Genomic DNA, 15,019 nt, shown 5'->3' with positions numbered 1-15,019 from the left:
GGTGGAGGGGGTTGCAGTGAAATGCCTCCGAGGTCTATTGCTGGGGAGGGGCTTTACTCGAGGGTGTAGCAGTTTTGAGAAGCCGGCGTCTGAAGCTAGGAAGTGAGGGGGTAGGGTGAGTACTCCTCCCGAGGCTCTGAGAACTGTAGTAAGATGCCAGGCTTTGGTCCCCCCAGTAGGGAAGGGGCTGCTGAGAGCAGCACTTTTAGGGCTCCCTCGGGAGAGGATCCTCTGGCATTTCAGGAGGACGAGATCCAGTGGGCTGCGGAGGGTGGGTGCTTTTGATGGAGAGTTAATTGAGTTTCTGTGAAGCTTGGCTGCATTAGTTTGCAGCCACGTGAATTGGGTGGTAGGAGGGACTGTGAGGATCTACAGGTTAGTGAGGAGGATGGACGCCAGTGCAGGAGGTTTAGCCGCTAGGTTGTAAACGTGTGGGCTTTTTGTGTGCCTCCAACGTGTGCTTTATAGTGACAAATCTGGGGGGCTCCTGTGAGGGTTACTCAGTATTAAGTGCTAACCATTCTTTACTCATCTGCGTGGTGTCATGCTGAGAATTGCAGACTTTTAAGAGATTTCTGGGCCCTAAAACCCTCCTTGGCTCCAGGATTCTCAGAGATAACCTAATATAAATTGAGGAAGTTGGTAGGGACCGTTTAATATTCAAGAATAGAGTCAGTGTAACCCACTGGAAAAAAGTGATGGCAATTGAAGGTTTGTTGAAGGGAGAGGCTAGGCTTGTGACTGCAGTATTTCTTTTAGAGCTTCTTGCTTGAATGGTTTGAAATGGTGTAATTTTTGCAAAATGCAGTCTTAGCAACAAGAATTGTCTGGGACCTTGTTAACTAGTGATTTTGTTAATGCATAGCAGAGCATCTGCAGTTGAGAAAAATCCCTCAAGTCTGGACACATAGGGAAATCTTGTTTTTTAAATTATAGAACTACAATACAAGACTGGTTGTACTCGTTTTTGAAATTTGGTAGTTTCGAAAAGAATGGAGGATTTCTGGATTTAGTTGAAAGTGTGTGCAGACATTTTCCAAGAATATAAAAAGAAGTTGGGAAGAACTGTTACAGGTGGTTCAAATAACGTTATGGTAATTTATGAAGAAAGTGAAATGTTTGGCGTGTTTATACAAAACATAATGAAGATGTGCTTAGTATATATTATTGGACAGATTTTTAATGAAACAGGGAATGCGTTTTTATATCACATATGCTCGATTAAATGTTGATTACTTTATGGATTGTAATGTATAATTTTCATTTTCCTTATGTTCGAATTTGTTAGATGAAAACTGTGAAGCTTTAGAAATAATTGTGTAGTTACTTGCAACGTATTGTTACATGCTAATACCAGTACTCTTTGGGATTCTTTCACCTTCTTTGACACGTCAAATGTTTTGATGACTGAGTATTGAGAGCTTGGGAGTTGTTAGTACAATTTTTAGATGTGAAACTTGATTTTGTGGGCCAATGTGTTCCAGGTGCTGGAATTCAGTGACAGTGTTGATAGTTTTTACTCCATTTTGCAGAGAGCCACTCTGTCATTGTTGGAATGTATGTTTTCTTCTGTAGATGTTGTAGGAAGAACCAAGTGTCAGTAGTTGATTGCACAAAAGATGCTTTTAGATGTCCCTCCCTAAAATGCAGAGACTTCTATATCTTTTATATCTTTTGTCTGGCCCACAAGTGCTTAATAGTAAATGTTCATGGAGTAAAGGAATATTGTTAAATGTTTTCAACTAAACAGAAAAGATAATTTTGTCTAAACTACAGTTTTATCAGATTTTACTACCACACCCATATACTTTTTGGTTTGCACAAAATTTAATTAAGTTTGAAGCCAGCTTTTAAGACTCAAAAACAGTGAAAGTGAATGTGGTTGTTTAGAAGTATAATTTTGCTCTGAAGTGAAAATGAAGGTAGTGAACATTTTTGTTGGCATTTGGGGGGATTGAAAAATAACTTAATATTTTTGACAGGAAGAATATCTTATTTAGAAATGTCTTCTGATTTGCTGCCTTTGAGTACGGAATGGAGGTTAATGGAAAAATTGAGCAATGCATTATAAAAAGTATACATCTCCATCAGTGTCAGAATAATTTTTTCATTAAGAATGATCCCAGACTTTGAAATATGGTCCATTTGGGAATGGGGAACAAAATCAAGTGGCTGAAACTGTGGTTGTTTCATAATGATTACTATAATGTGATTATTACTGTTTTTAGCATTGTGCCCTTTGTGATTGGTTCTCTGTTGCTTATCTCTGAGGTGAACATTTGAGGGTTTGTTTCTTTTGGATCCGAAGAACCTAGCTGTGCTGTACCCTGGTTCTTGTTGATTAGAGTGATGAATGAACAAAGTTAAAGTTCACTTCTGGATGTTTACTACCAGATGAAGAGTGAAAATAGTCGTTTTAGTTTGTGCCTTGACTTCTTGATGAAGAGATTTGTTGTCAGACATTTTTTCCTGAAATTCCAAGTGATTAGAATGGCTATTAAATACGAAAGTCTGTCTTGTCATAATATGTTAAATTTTTGTAGCAGATACTTGTGATTTGTGCATGCATCTGGTATTTTGTCAAGTTGAAGCAAGCCTTTATGTTAGGACTAATTCCTATTACGAATGGAAAACATACTAAAGCCAGCTGCTTGTTTTAGATCTTCTGAAGTATGTCAGTGGCTTTAATGACAAATCAGGCCCATTTTCTCCTTTCCTATCATTACGCTATATGTATAGATATAATATGTATTTTAGATGTTTTACTGTGTAGTTATTATTTTAGTCTTATCCTTCTAAAGTTCAGCAAAGCTTTAGGTGAATGGGGTGGATTTTTGAAATCCTGCATTCAGTCGCTAGCTGACATTTAGAATACAGGAATAGCAGTTTCCTGGAAAACATGACACTTATATTAAATTCTTGTGGTCTTTACAAAGTGAGGTGTCAAAACAGAAGTATTTCAGTTCTATTTCCATTTACCTTTCCCTTTTGAAGAGGTATAATACCAAGGGTTGTGAAGTTCTGACTTGTAGCATCAACTTTCTGCATTATTTTTCCTTGGTATGGGGTGGGATGGGTATTCCCCTTTGCTGAAATAGAAGAGAATCATAAATTTCTATCTAGATTGATTTTGTGCTTTAAGTTGTACACATAAAACTTGAACTAGGCATTTGCCAAATTCAACTGGGCCTTTCAGCCTTAACTTGTGGAATGAGAATGAGAAATTTCTTCCTTTTAAAGGTAATTTCTGGTAACCTTTTAGGAATTTTTGAGAGTAGACCTGGGGAGTTCCCTTTGAACTTAACTGGCTGACCCCGCCTTTGTCTTTCTCAAGATGGGCATACGGTATGTTTTGAGTTTGGAAGGGAAGAGGCTGAGAGGAACCTTCCTACCTTATATTCAGGCATATACCCTGGCCCCATACCTGACCTTTTGAATTGGAATCTCCAGTAGGGATCAGATGTTTATTACAAGTTCTAGAAACTAGAAAGTTACCCTGTTGTGTGGCTGCTGGAGTCAAACCTGTACATAAATATTTGCAGTACTTCATGCTCTTGCTCATTCTCTGTTTCACATTTCTCTTTGTCACCTGTTAAACTACTAGATATGGCTTTTAAACGAAGAATTTTTAAACTCCTTAGACTTGGTTAGGCTAGGCCAGGCGCGGTGGCTCACACCTGTAATCTCATCACTTTGGGAGGCTGAGGCGCGCGGATCACATAAGGTCAGATCGAGACCAGCCTCGGTAACATAGTGAAACCCCTGTCTCTACTAAAAATACAAAAATAAGCCACAGGTGGTGGCACATGCCTGTAGTCCCAGCTACTCCAGAGGCTGAGGCATGAGAATAGCTTGAACCCAGGGAGGCGGAGGCTGCAATGAACCTAGATCGCACCACTGCGCTCTAGCCTGGGCCACAGAGTGACACCCTATCTCAAAAAAAAAAAAAAGAAAAAGACCTAATTAGGCTAGATTTCTACAACATGTGAAAGATTAATACAATGCTCTAGGTTTTTCAGTGTGTTGATTACATATTTGCATAGCTTTTTGTGGCAAAACAATCTCACTGTTCTTCAGCAACTTGAGTAGTTGACTAGAAGATGAATAGTTTGTCCTTTAGAAAATCACATAGAATTTTTGAAAAATATGTTTTCCTTTTTGGTGATGAATATTAAGGTCACTAGTTGTATTTTGGTCTTGGAAGATACTAATTTAAGATGAGCATCATTTGGATAAGTAGTCATTGGTAATCTTAGTACTGAACAGTGACGAATTTCTTCTCCGAATTAAAACATGACCTTTGAAAGAAATAAAAAGTAAAAAATTACCTTTGAATATAGTTGTCTAGGCATTTGGTCATATATGCTTGTGACTTGTTAATAACTTCACCAGTTTTGAAGAAATAACAGTGAAAGATGAGTGACCTGTTTTTATTTTGGGATATACTCTTATTATGTCAGGCATTTTTAGGGTGTTTTTAAATTTTATTTTATTTATTTAATTTTTTTTAATTTTACAAATTTTTGGGAACTGTTGTGGTGTCAGAGGAAAAAATACTTTCCCTTAATATTTTGTTAATATTTTGAGCTCCTGTGGAATTAGTCCTTATAGCAAGAACTCATACTTCATTTGGTTTGTGATGTTGGATGCTATTTTGTGCAAAATAAAATATATTGAAAGAATAATTGCAGTAATTTCCATGAGTACCCTTGAATTGCTATTTTAAGTTGTCCAAGAATTGTTACTGTGCGAACTTGTGCCTTTTCATCACAAATTTGGTGAGAACCTGGGGAAATAGACTTGTACGGAGTTTTCTGGATTGGTTTAATTATAAAGTGATCAAAGCAATTAGCAGCTGTGAAGCTGAGCTTTATGACTGTTTTAATTTTCAGTGGATTCGTTACTGGGCTAAGTTATGACACTCTTGATGTATGTAAATATATAAATATTTTGAGATACTCCAATTTGAAAGCAATACCAACTATAAAAAGCATGTGCAGGATTTTGTTATGGTGTCTTTCCTTTTTTTTTTTTTTTTTTTTTGATATGCATTCTAATGAAGTACTCTGGTGGTTTCAGACTCGCCTTCGTAATGTACAGTGTGGCCTGTGCGTGTTGTTTTGTGTTTCCTGCATTGATTTTTGCCTCCGTTTATTCTCTATTGCAGTCTAAAAGTTGGTTTTAATTGGTTGCCCACAGGATTGACTTGGCCTCTACTTCTTGTTAAGAAAATACATCTCTTGTTTTATCAGGTAAGAGATTTTGAATAGAGAGTTCGTTTTTATACAAAATAAAATGAGATAGCTTATTAAGAAATATGAAAATATGTGTAGCAACTGTATTGGGTGTGTGTGTTTTTGTTTGCTTGTTTTTTGTTTTGAGACGGAGTCTTGCTCTGTCGCCCAGGCTGGACTCCGTTGCCCAGGCTGGAGTGCATGGTGCTATCTCGGCTCACTGCAGTCTCCACCTCCTGGGTTCAAGCACTTCTCAGCCTCAGTCTCCCAAGTAGCTGGGATTACAGGTGCCTACCACCACGCCCAGCTAATTTTTTTGTATTTTTAGTAGAGATGGGGTTTTACCATCTTGGCCAGGCTGGTCTTGAACTCCTGACCTTGTGATCCACCTGCCTTGGCTTCCCAGAGTTTTGGGATTACAGGCGTGAGCCACCGCCCCGGCTGGTGTGGTTTTTTACAAGTTTATCTGAGGGATGGGGGTGGGGTAGATGGGTGCTTCGAACAGTTGTTCTTTTGGGGGTCAATTTCATTTATATGGATGTTTTTCTCTTGCTATTTTCCTGATAGGCAGTAAGTAGCTGTTTTATTCCTTAGTAGCATTTTAGACTACAAATACAGATACTTGTTATTGGTATGTTTATTTATATTTCCTAAAAGTTTAAGTGTAGATATTGAGTCACATGTTTTAGAGTACAAATTTTAGACTTTAAATGAAACCTTAGCAAGTGGAATCTAACCCTCCTGTTTAAGTAACTAAGATAGGCCCAAGTTAGGTTGAAATGACTTAGCTGTCAGTTACTTAGTAACAGAATAACAGATACTTTTTTGTTGTTGTTGTTGTTTTATTTTTATTTTTTGAGGCAGAGTTTCATTCTTGTTGCCCAGGCTGGAGTGCAATGGCGTGATCTCTGCCTCGCGGGTTCAGTTGATTCTCCTGCCTCAGCCTGCCTAGTAGCTGGGATTACAGGCATGTGCCACCACACCCAGCTAATTTTCTTGTATTTTTAGTGGAGATGGGGTTTCACTATGTTGGCCAGGCTAGTCTTGAACTCCTGACCTCAGGTGATCCACCCGCCTCAGCCTCCCAAAGTGCTGGGATTACAGGCGTGAGCCACCGCACCTGGCTGCAGATATTATTTCATATTTTTTGGAAGCTAGAAACAATTTTCCTCATCAGATGACTTTATAAATAAATCTTGTATTCCACTTTGGTTTAATATTCCACCCTTTCCAGCTGGTAATCTGAGGCAGATTTTCAATAGCATATTCTTGTGTACCTTGTACAAAGTTTCAGTAAATCCCTACTCTTAACAAAAAATGGCTTGAAGACTTAACTGTGTTTGTCACTTTAGCCCTGTGTTTAATTTTTGTGTTCTTGGGACTATATCAAGTTCCTGTTTTATTGTCCCAGTGCAAACTAATATCTCTGTCTCTCTCATATTGTTTTGAGTACCTTGATTGCCCATGATGTTTCCCCTATACAAAGTGATTAAGCGGTTTTTGAAGTTGAACAGTAAATACTATCGCATTTTGCATATAGCCACATAATTCTAGATTGAGCAAGGAATATGAATTTGATTTAATGACTTGGACACTGCTTGATGAACCTCCTTATAGGCTGCTAAATAGTAAATAAGAAAAGAGACTGTTGGTGTGATGTTTTTTAGCGTTAATTTTTCTTGTTGACTCTTGAAGTTTGTAAATGAAAAGCTTTCCCACCCTTCCCAAATTTCTGGTGCTTTATAATGGCCTCACAAAAAGCATTTTCTGTTTGCTAGTCCATTTTTCTGGATTAAATTTGAAGGTGGCTTTTATTTTTGTGTTATGTGTCTGTGAGAAAACTGTCAAAGCCAAACAGTTTGTTTCTTGTTTGTATATGGCAATTGTCATACTGAGATAATACAGATTTTGTTGCATTGAATTAGTATTTATATAATATTTGACATTGAAGTTACAGAATTCTTAGAGCTTATAGCAGAAAATCTTGCCACTTCTAATGTTCTTGAGAAGTGATAAAACTGTATCTCTTCATTAATTTATAACCTTTCTGAGGGTCATAGAGCTGATTTTATAGGCTTATATTTAAAAGTTGACTTTTCAGGAGGGGCGCAATGGCTCGTGCCTGTAATCCCCACACTTTGGGAGGCTGAGGAGGGTGGATCACCTGAGGTCAGTAGTTCGAGACCAGCCTGACCGACATGGTGAAACCCCATCTCTCCTAAATACAAACAATTAGCCAGGCGTGGTGGCACATGCCTGTAATCCCAGCGACTTGGGAGGCTGAGGCAGGAGAATTACTTGAACCTGGGAGGTGGAGGTTGTCGTGAGCCAAGATGGCACCATTGCACTCCAGTCTGGGCTATAAGAGTGAAACTCCATCTCAAAATAAATAAATAAATAAAAGTTGACTTTTCAGATGGGTTGGAAAACACCCTATGTTATCGACCACCTTAATTTCAAAGTAATATGTTTCCCAGTCTCAATAATTGGGTTTGTGTCATTTTCCAAAGGGCTGCCCTTGGATTTGCTCTTAGAAGCCTTTAGAACTGAAATTTGAGGGGAACATTTCTTTTTTGATTATGTCAAAACAGGCATGATCTAAGGCGATTGATCACAGAGATCCTACAGGAGTGGCGTAGATCCAAGACTGTAACAACCACTGAGTAATTCACACTCTGGTTCTAAAACAAAAACCAAAAATATTTTTATTGTCAGCCCTCTCCTAGGGGAAAATAATACTTTAAAAAATTTTATTAAATAGAGGATTTGGTTATGAGTCATTGGACCTGAGTTTTAATTAAAATAGTCACAGTGAATGGGACTATAACCAGGTTCTACTTTTGGGGGTAATGAATAAAGGTAACTCAGATTTTGTTTATCCTATTCAGTAGTTCTTTTGGCTTCTTAGTATGTCTTAACCTTGTTTATAATAAATAATTCCATATGTAGTTTTTTGTAATCTATAAGGCAGATCGAAAAGTTTTAGGATGAATAAAATAATGGAACCAGTTCTCATTTAAGATTTGAATCGGCCGGGCGCGGTGGCTCAAGCCTGTAATCCCAGCACTTTGGGAGGCCGAGACGGGTGGATCACGAGGTCAGGAGATCAAGACCATCCTGGCTAACACGGTGAAACCCCATCTCTACTAAAAAATACAAAAAACTAGCCGGGCGAGGTGGCGGGTGCCTGTAGTCCCAGCTACTCAGGAGGCTGAGGCAGGAGAATGGTGTGAACCCGGGAGGCGGAGCTTACAGTGAGCCGAGATCCGGCCACTGCACTCCATCCTGGGCCACAGAGCGAGACTCCGTCTCAAAAAAAAAAAAAAAAAAAAGATTTGAATCTACTTTTAAGTATTATTTACAATTCATTAGTATTCTAGTTTTTTGCTTCTGTTGGATTTTGAGACTGAGCTCTATAAAATCACACTCTTGATAATTCTATGAAATTGTCAAGAATATAGGGAAGATGCGAAGTGAGTTTTTAATATTAACTTTGATATATTCTTTACATGCTTTTTCCCTATAGATTGTTAAACTTTGTTTCCTGATTTGACTTACATATTTCTTTTAAATCTTACTGAATGATTAGTGGTCTGAATGATGTATATGTATTTTACTGTCCTACAGTTGTTTTTTCTTGAACTTTTTGAGTCTTGGGACTGAACTGTTTCCAGAATTAATGCCTTCTGGAAGTTGAAATTGTCTACGTTTTACATTGTAAATGGCACGAAATGTTCAGTTTTTAGAATATCTAAATTAAAGACATTGCCTGTGATAGCTTCAGGGACTATTTGAGGGCCTAATATGGTAGCTGGTCATTCTTGTAGCTAAAAACTTGGTGTGATAAACAGGAGTCTGACCTGGCCGTTGCCTTTTCTCATCTGCAGGTGTGTGTGGTTTCAGCGCAGCATGGCTGTGGTCATCCGTTTGCAAGGTCTCCCAATTGTGGCGGGGACCATGGACATTCGCCACTTCTTCTCTGGATTGACCATTCCTGATGGGGGCGTGCATATTGTAGGGGGTGAACTGGGTGAGGCTTTCATCGTTTTTGCCACTGATGAAGATGCAAGGCTTGGTATGATGCGCACAGGTGGTACAATTAAAGGGTCAAAAGTAACACTATTGTTGAGTAGTAAAACGGAAATGCAGAATATGATTGAACTGAGTCGTAGGCGTTTTGAAACTGCCAACTTAGATATACCACCAGCAAATGCCAGTAGATCAGGACCACCACCTAGCTCAGGAATGAGTGGCAGGGTAAACTTGCCCACAACAGTATCCAACTTTAATAATCCTTCACCCAGTGTAGTTACTGCCACCACTTCTGTTCATGAAAGCAACAAAAACATACAGACATTTTCCACAGCCAGCATAGGAACAGCTCCTCCAAATATGGGAGCTTCCTTTGGGAGCCCAACGTTTAGCTCAACCGTTCCAAGCACAGCCTCTCCAATGAACACAGTCCCGCCGCCACCAATTCCTCCAATTCCAGCAATGCCATCTCTGCCACCAATGCCATCCATTCCCCCAATTCCAGTTCCTCCTCCAGTACCTACATTACCTCCTGTGCCTCCTGTGCCCCCGATTCCCCCAGTTCCTTCTGTGCCACCCATGACCCCACTGCCACCCATGTCGGGCATGCCGCCCTTGAATCCGCCACCTGTGGCACCTCTACCTGCTGGAATGAATGGCTCTGGAGCACCTATGAATTTGAACAATAACCTGAATCCTATGTTTCTTGGTCCATTGAATCCTGTTAACCCTATCCAGATGAACTCTCAGAGCAGTGTGAAGCCACTCCCCATCAACCCTGATGATCTATATGTCAGTGTGCATGGAATGCCCTTTTCTGCAATGGAAAATGATGTCAGAGATTTTTTCCATGGGCTCCGTGTTGATGCAGTACATTTGTTGAAAGATCATGTAGGTCGAAATAATGGGAATGGATTGGTTAAGTTTCTCTCCCCTCAAGATACATTTGAAGCTTTGAAACGAAACAGAATGCTGATGATTCAACGCTATGTGGAAGTTAGCCCTGCCACAGAAAGACAGTGGGTAGCTGCTGGAGGCCATATCACTTTTAAGCAAAATATGGGACCTTCTGGACAAAGTCATCCCCCTCCTCAGACACTTCCCAGGTCAAAATCGCCCAGTGGGCAGAAAAGATCAAGGTCAAGATCACCACATGAGGCTGGTTTTTGTGTTTACTTGAAAGGGCTACCATTTGAAGCAGAAAACAAACATGTCATTGATTTTTTTAAAAAGCTGGATATTGTGGAAGATAGTATTTATATAGCTTATGGACCCAATGGGAAAGCAACTGGTGAAGGCTTTGTAGAGTTCAGAAATGAGGCCGACTATAAGGCTGCTCTGTGTCGTCATAAACAGTACATGGGCAATCGCTTTATTCAAGTTCATCCAATTACTAAGAAAGGTATGCTAGAAAAGATAGATATGATTCGAAAAAGACTGCAGAACTTCAGCTATGACCAGAGGGAAATGATGCTAAATCCAGAGGGGGATGTCAACTCTGCCAAAGTCTGTGCCCACATAACAAATATTCCATTCAGCATTACGAAGATGGATGTTCTTCAGTTCCTAGAAGGAATCCCAGTGGATGAAAATGCTGTACATGTTCTTGTTGATAACAATGGGCAAGGTCTAGGACAGGCATTGGTTCAGTTTAAAAATGAAGATGATGCACGTAAGTCTGAACGCTTACACCGTAAAAAACTTAATGGGAGAGAAGCTTTTGTTCATGTAGTTACCCTAGAAGATATGAGAGAGATTGAGAAAAATCCCCCTGCCCAAGGAAAAAAAGGATTAAAGATGCCTGTGCCAGGTAATCCTGCAGTTCCAGGAATGCCCAATGCGGGACTGCCAGGTGTGGGACTGCCCAGTGCAGGACTTCCCGGTGCGGGCCTGCCCAGCACAGGACTGCCTGGTTCAGCAATAACCAGTGCAGGACTGCCTGGTGCGGGAATGCCCAGTGCAGGAATACCTAGTGCAGGAGGTGAAGAGCATGCCTTTCTGACCGTAGGATCAAAGGAAGCCAACAATGGGCCTCCATTTAACTTTCCTGGTAATTTTGGTGGATCAAATGCCTTTGGGCCACCAATCCCTCCTCCAGGATTAGGAGGAGGGGCCTTTGGTGATGCTAGGCCTGGTATGCCTTCAGTTGGAAACAGTGGTTTGCCTGGTCTAGGACTGGATGTTCCGGGTTTTGGAGGTGGACCAAACAATTTAAGTGGGCCATCGGGATTTGGAGGGGGCCCTCAGAATTTTGGAAATGGCCCTGGTAGCTTAGGCGGTCCTCCTGGTTTTGGAAGTGGCCCTCCTGGTCTTGGAAGTGCCCCTGGGCATTTGGGTGGGCCACCAGCTTTTGGGCCTGGCCCTGGCCCTGGCCCTGGCCCTGGCCCAATCCATATTGGTGGTCCCCCTGGCTTTGCATCTAGTTCTGGAAAACCAGGACCGACAGTAATTAAAGTGCAGAACATGCCCTTTACTGTGTCTATTGATGAGATTTTAGATTTCTTTTATGGCTATCAAGTAATCCCAGGCTCAGTGTGTTTAAAATACAATGAAAAAGGTATGCCCACAGGTGAAGCCATGGTGGCCTTTGAGTCTCGGGATGAAGCCACAGCTGCTGTCATTGACTTAAATGACAGGCCTATAGGTTCAAGAAAAGTAAAACTTGTATTAGGGTAGCCATTCACATCATTCTTTATAGGGTAGATCTTCATATTGCTGTGATTAATGCATCCAGATTGTTTTCCTAGTATTTCCAGGTTAGAACCTGTGGATTGTTTCAATTGCATATAGCTTGGTTTCCATAACATAGAGCATTGGTTGACTGTTTACAGAAGACTCACCAGGATAAACATTGCTGTATGTTACAGTAAAGCTATCTGGAGAGAACACATAAATGATTTTGGCATACCATTAGAGAAACCATTTGTAAAACTCAAATGACCACATAAAGCTTATCAAGGAGTCTAGATTGGTTTTGTTTTATACCATATGGGATGAAGAAAATAGAAATGTCAGTAAAACTCATTGAGGGTGCTCTTGCCAGCTGCTGAAAATAGGAGTTGGCTACTCTCAGAATTTGGTTTAAAGCTGGACAGATTTGCTTTGTTATAGGGTAAAGCTTTGTCTAAAGTCCTCATTTTCTTTTAAAATTGAATAAAATTTCTGTATACAGATTCATTGTATGTACCTTTATTGCTTCTTAAGGGTCCTTGCTGTATAGACAGTCCTGCTTCAGAAGTTGCTGCTTTGTTTGTCTAATTGACTCATTTGTAAATGAGCAGAACTGTTTTGTTGGGTTTTTTCCCTAAATATAAAAGTCCACACTTGGTTTGTGCTATAACCTCGAACTTTGATTTCTAATGTCACACTTAAAACTGTGTGGAATAAGACTTTTGCTACAAAAATAAACTATGGAGTCCTTTACCTACCAGAGCCTTTTTGGTTTGACCGCCACGATTTAGGTTAGTCAGTTTAAAAATTGTTCATGTTGTTTGGATGGTATCAAAAACCAGAAACCACTTTTAATAATGTGTTTAAGATACTTGATTTGAAGTCCTGTTCATGATGGACTAACTGTAGTATCAGTTTCCTCCTGTCCCAATTTATGTGAAATTTTGGCCTTTAAACAAAGAGGGGCCCATTCATAAGAAAGTGTTATATCTAGGTTTTTAAAACTGAAGTTGAAATTATCTTTGATAGCAGTAGTATTATAGAATAAAAGATCCATATGCTGGTTCATAGATTGATATGTGTTAATCCTGTTATTTGGAGGCTTTTTGGCGTAGTTGTTCGATCAGGAGCCTGTTGACTAAAAGTCTTCATACAAGAGTACAAGTGCAGCCGCCAGAGGGGAGAAAATTGAGATTCTTGACCCTTTCATAATCTTTTCTTTGGTATTAGGACACTAAGGCAGGAGGACCACATGAGTTCTGGTTGGTAAGTGTCCTTGTCATGAAAACACTTGCCTTACAAGGCTCTAATTATGATTACTTTCCCTAGTCAGTGCTCTGAAGATGTGTCACATTACATTATAAACAATACGGAAGGGGAGATAGGTGAGATGATAAGAAAAACAAATTTTCTCACTGTCATAAAAGGCTCTAATTATGGTTACTTGTCATGAGAACACTTGCCTTACAAGGCTCTAATTATGGTTACTTTCCCTAGTCAGTGCTCTGAAAATGTATCACATTATACAGAAGGGGAGGTAGATGAGAGATCATGAAAAACAAATTTTGTCTTTTACATGACCCCTTTGTCTTCGGTTGAAACATCCCCAACATTTCCTACAAATCAGTGTACTTAAAAAGGGGTCAGTCTTTTAAAATAAGTATTTCCTATTAAAATAATATACAGTGCCTTTTTGGTGTTGTGAGTCAGTGGAACACTGAAATATAGCGGTTGTGTAATTTAGATTTAAGAGTGGCAACAGTTTCATTTGATAAGATTTGAAAAGGCTTTTTATCACTACAATCTTAGAGGATTGTCAGTACAGGATTTTTGTTTAAGGGAAGGATTGTTTAGACTCAAGAGGTGACTGTGTTGTGGGTCTTTTGACAATTCATGAATACAAATTCGCTTTGACAGATCACTAGATACTGCCTCCTCAATTTAAAAAGCAATATAACGTTTGTATATGCTGTTTAAGTTAATGTTAAGTAATCATTTCTCATTCCAAAGACAATGCAAAAAACTTCAGCACTGCTTGAGAGTTGTATTTCAACCACAGATATTTTCCCCATTGGAAAACTATTTTCATTTTAGAAAAATGGGTTGTTTGAAGATGAAAGTCTTTTATCTTATTTCACAGTTTATTTTGGTTATATGTTCGTACATTCTTATTAAATATTTCATACACTTTATTGCAACTACTTTGTTATTTCTACATCTTAGATAAATGCTGAAAAGGAAAACTTGATTCCATTGTTCATCTAATTAAATAAATTAAGAAAAGAGCGGTTTGTGTAGAAATTGGAGAGAACTATGTTTTATATGAATCACAACAGTGCTCGTTGTGGAATGTAATTAAATGCTTTGCCCTCTGGAACTTGATTTTTGTGTATCTGAGACTTATTAACAGTGCTAACTGCTAAGGATACTGTTTATCTTGTTCTGGGCATTGGAGTTTCAGTTTTTAAAAAATTCTTGAAAATGTATTCTGTGAAACTACTCATACCTCTCTTCCTGCGAATTTTCTCCTAAGAACTAGGTTTGGGGTAGAAATGAATTGACATTATTTTCTCATTTGCTTTGTATGGTATGAAGGATTTGTAAAGCTTTGCTCAAAGTTGTGTGCATTTGTAAACACTATCTTGATATTTTCAATTTTATGTGTAAATTTTATTGTCTGCTTTTGGTGATTCTGACATTAATGGAAGAGAATATTTTCCATTAGATTTAATTTTTTTTCCTCTCCCTTCTGATTTTTTTTATTGGTGTTCATTTTTCTTTTGATTTAAAGGATTAGAGAAATCTACAAATGTATGTCATAAATAAGCAAATTTGTAAACTTTTCTGAACTTTAGTGAAACATTTAGTTTACAAGCATAATTTGGAGGTGTGTTTTGTGTTTACACTGTAGTTTGGATGTACAATTATTATTAGTGGCTTTTTAAAAAATGAAACAGTGTTAAGTGAAATGTAGTTCCTAGCTTTGTACTCCAAGTTGTCAAAGCATCAACAATGAAAATTCGATTAGGAAACTTTATTTAAAATTTCAGATAGTAATATTCTATGTAGTTAAGGCCAGTCTT

The 15,019-nt window shown here is 38.9% G+C and overlaps 1 protein-coding gene across 32 annotated transcripts in view; it reads left to right on the top strand.

Moving 5' to 3' along the window:
* The window catches only part of LOC101926439 (RNA-binding protein 12), a 39,099-nt gene that overhangs the window by 748 nt on the left and 23,332 nt on the right, over positions 1-15,019 (top strand). For 5 of the 32 annotated variants that reach the window (XR_012419310.1, XM_045362849.2, XM_045362848.2 and 2 more), the window contains exon 2: positions 5,200-5,252. The exons of 13 other annotated variants lie outside the window; for them this stretch is intronic. Coding sequence is in view for 8 of the 19 variants with exons in the window: in XM_045362841.3 (XP_045218776.1) it covers positions 9,144-11,942 (2,799 nt within the window). In the remaining 11 variants the exon portion in view is untranslated. Of the gene's footprint in view, positions 1-5,167; positions 5,253-9,121; positions 12,690-15,019 lie in introns of those variants that run through there. 14 more of the 32 variants (XR_012419309.1, XM_045362846.2, XM_015458002.3 and 11 more) reach the window with 6 other exon arrangements.

The sequence above is a fragment of the Macaca fascicularis genome, chromosome 10, assembly GCF_037993035.2.
Source record: "Macaca fascicularis isolate 582-1 chromosome 10, T2T-MFA8v1.1".
Classification (NCBI taxonomy): Eukaryota; Metazoa; Chordata; class Mammalia; order Primates; family Cercopithecidae; genus Macaca; species Macaca fascicularis.
Note: the sequence above shows the minus strand (reverse complement) of the source record. Positions and strands in the feature narration are given on the sequence as shown.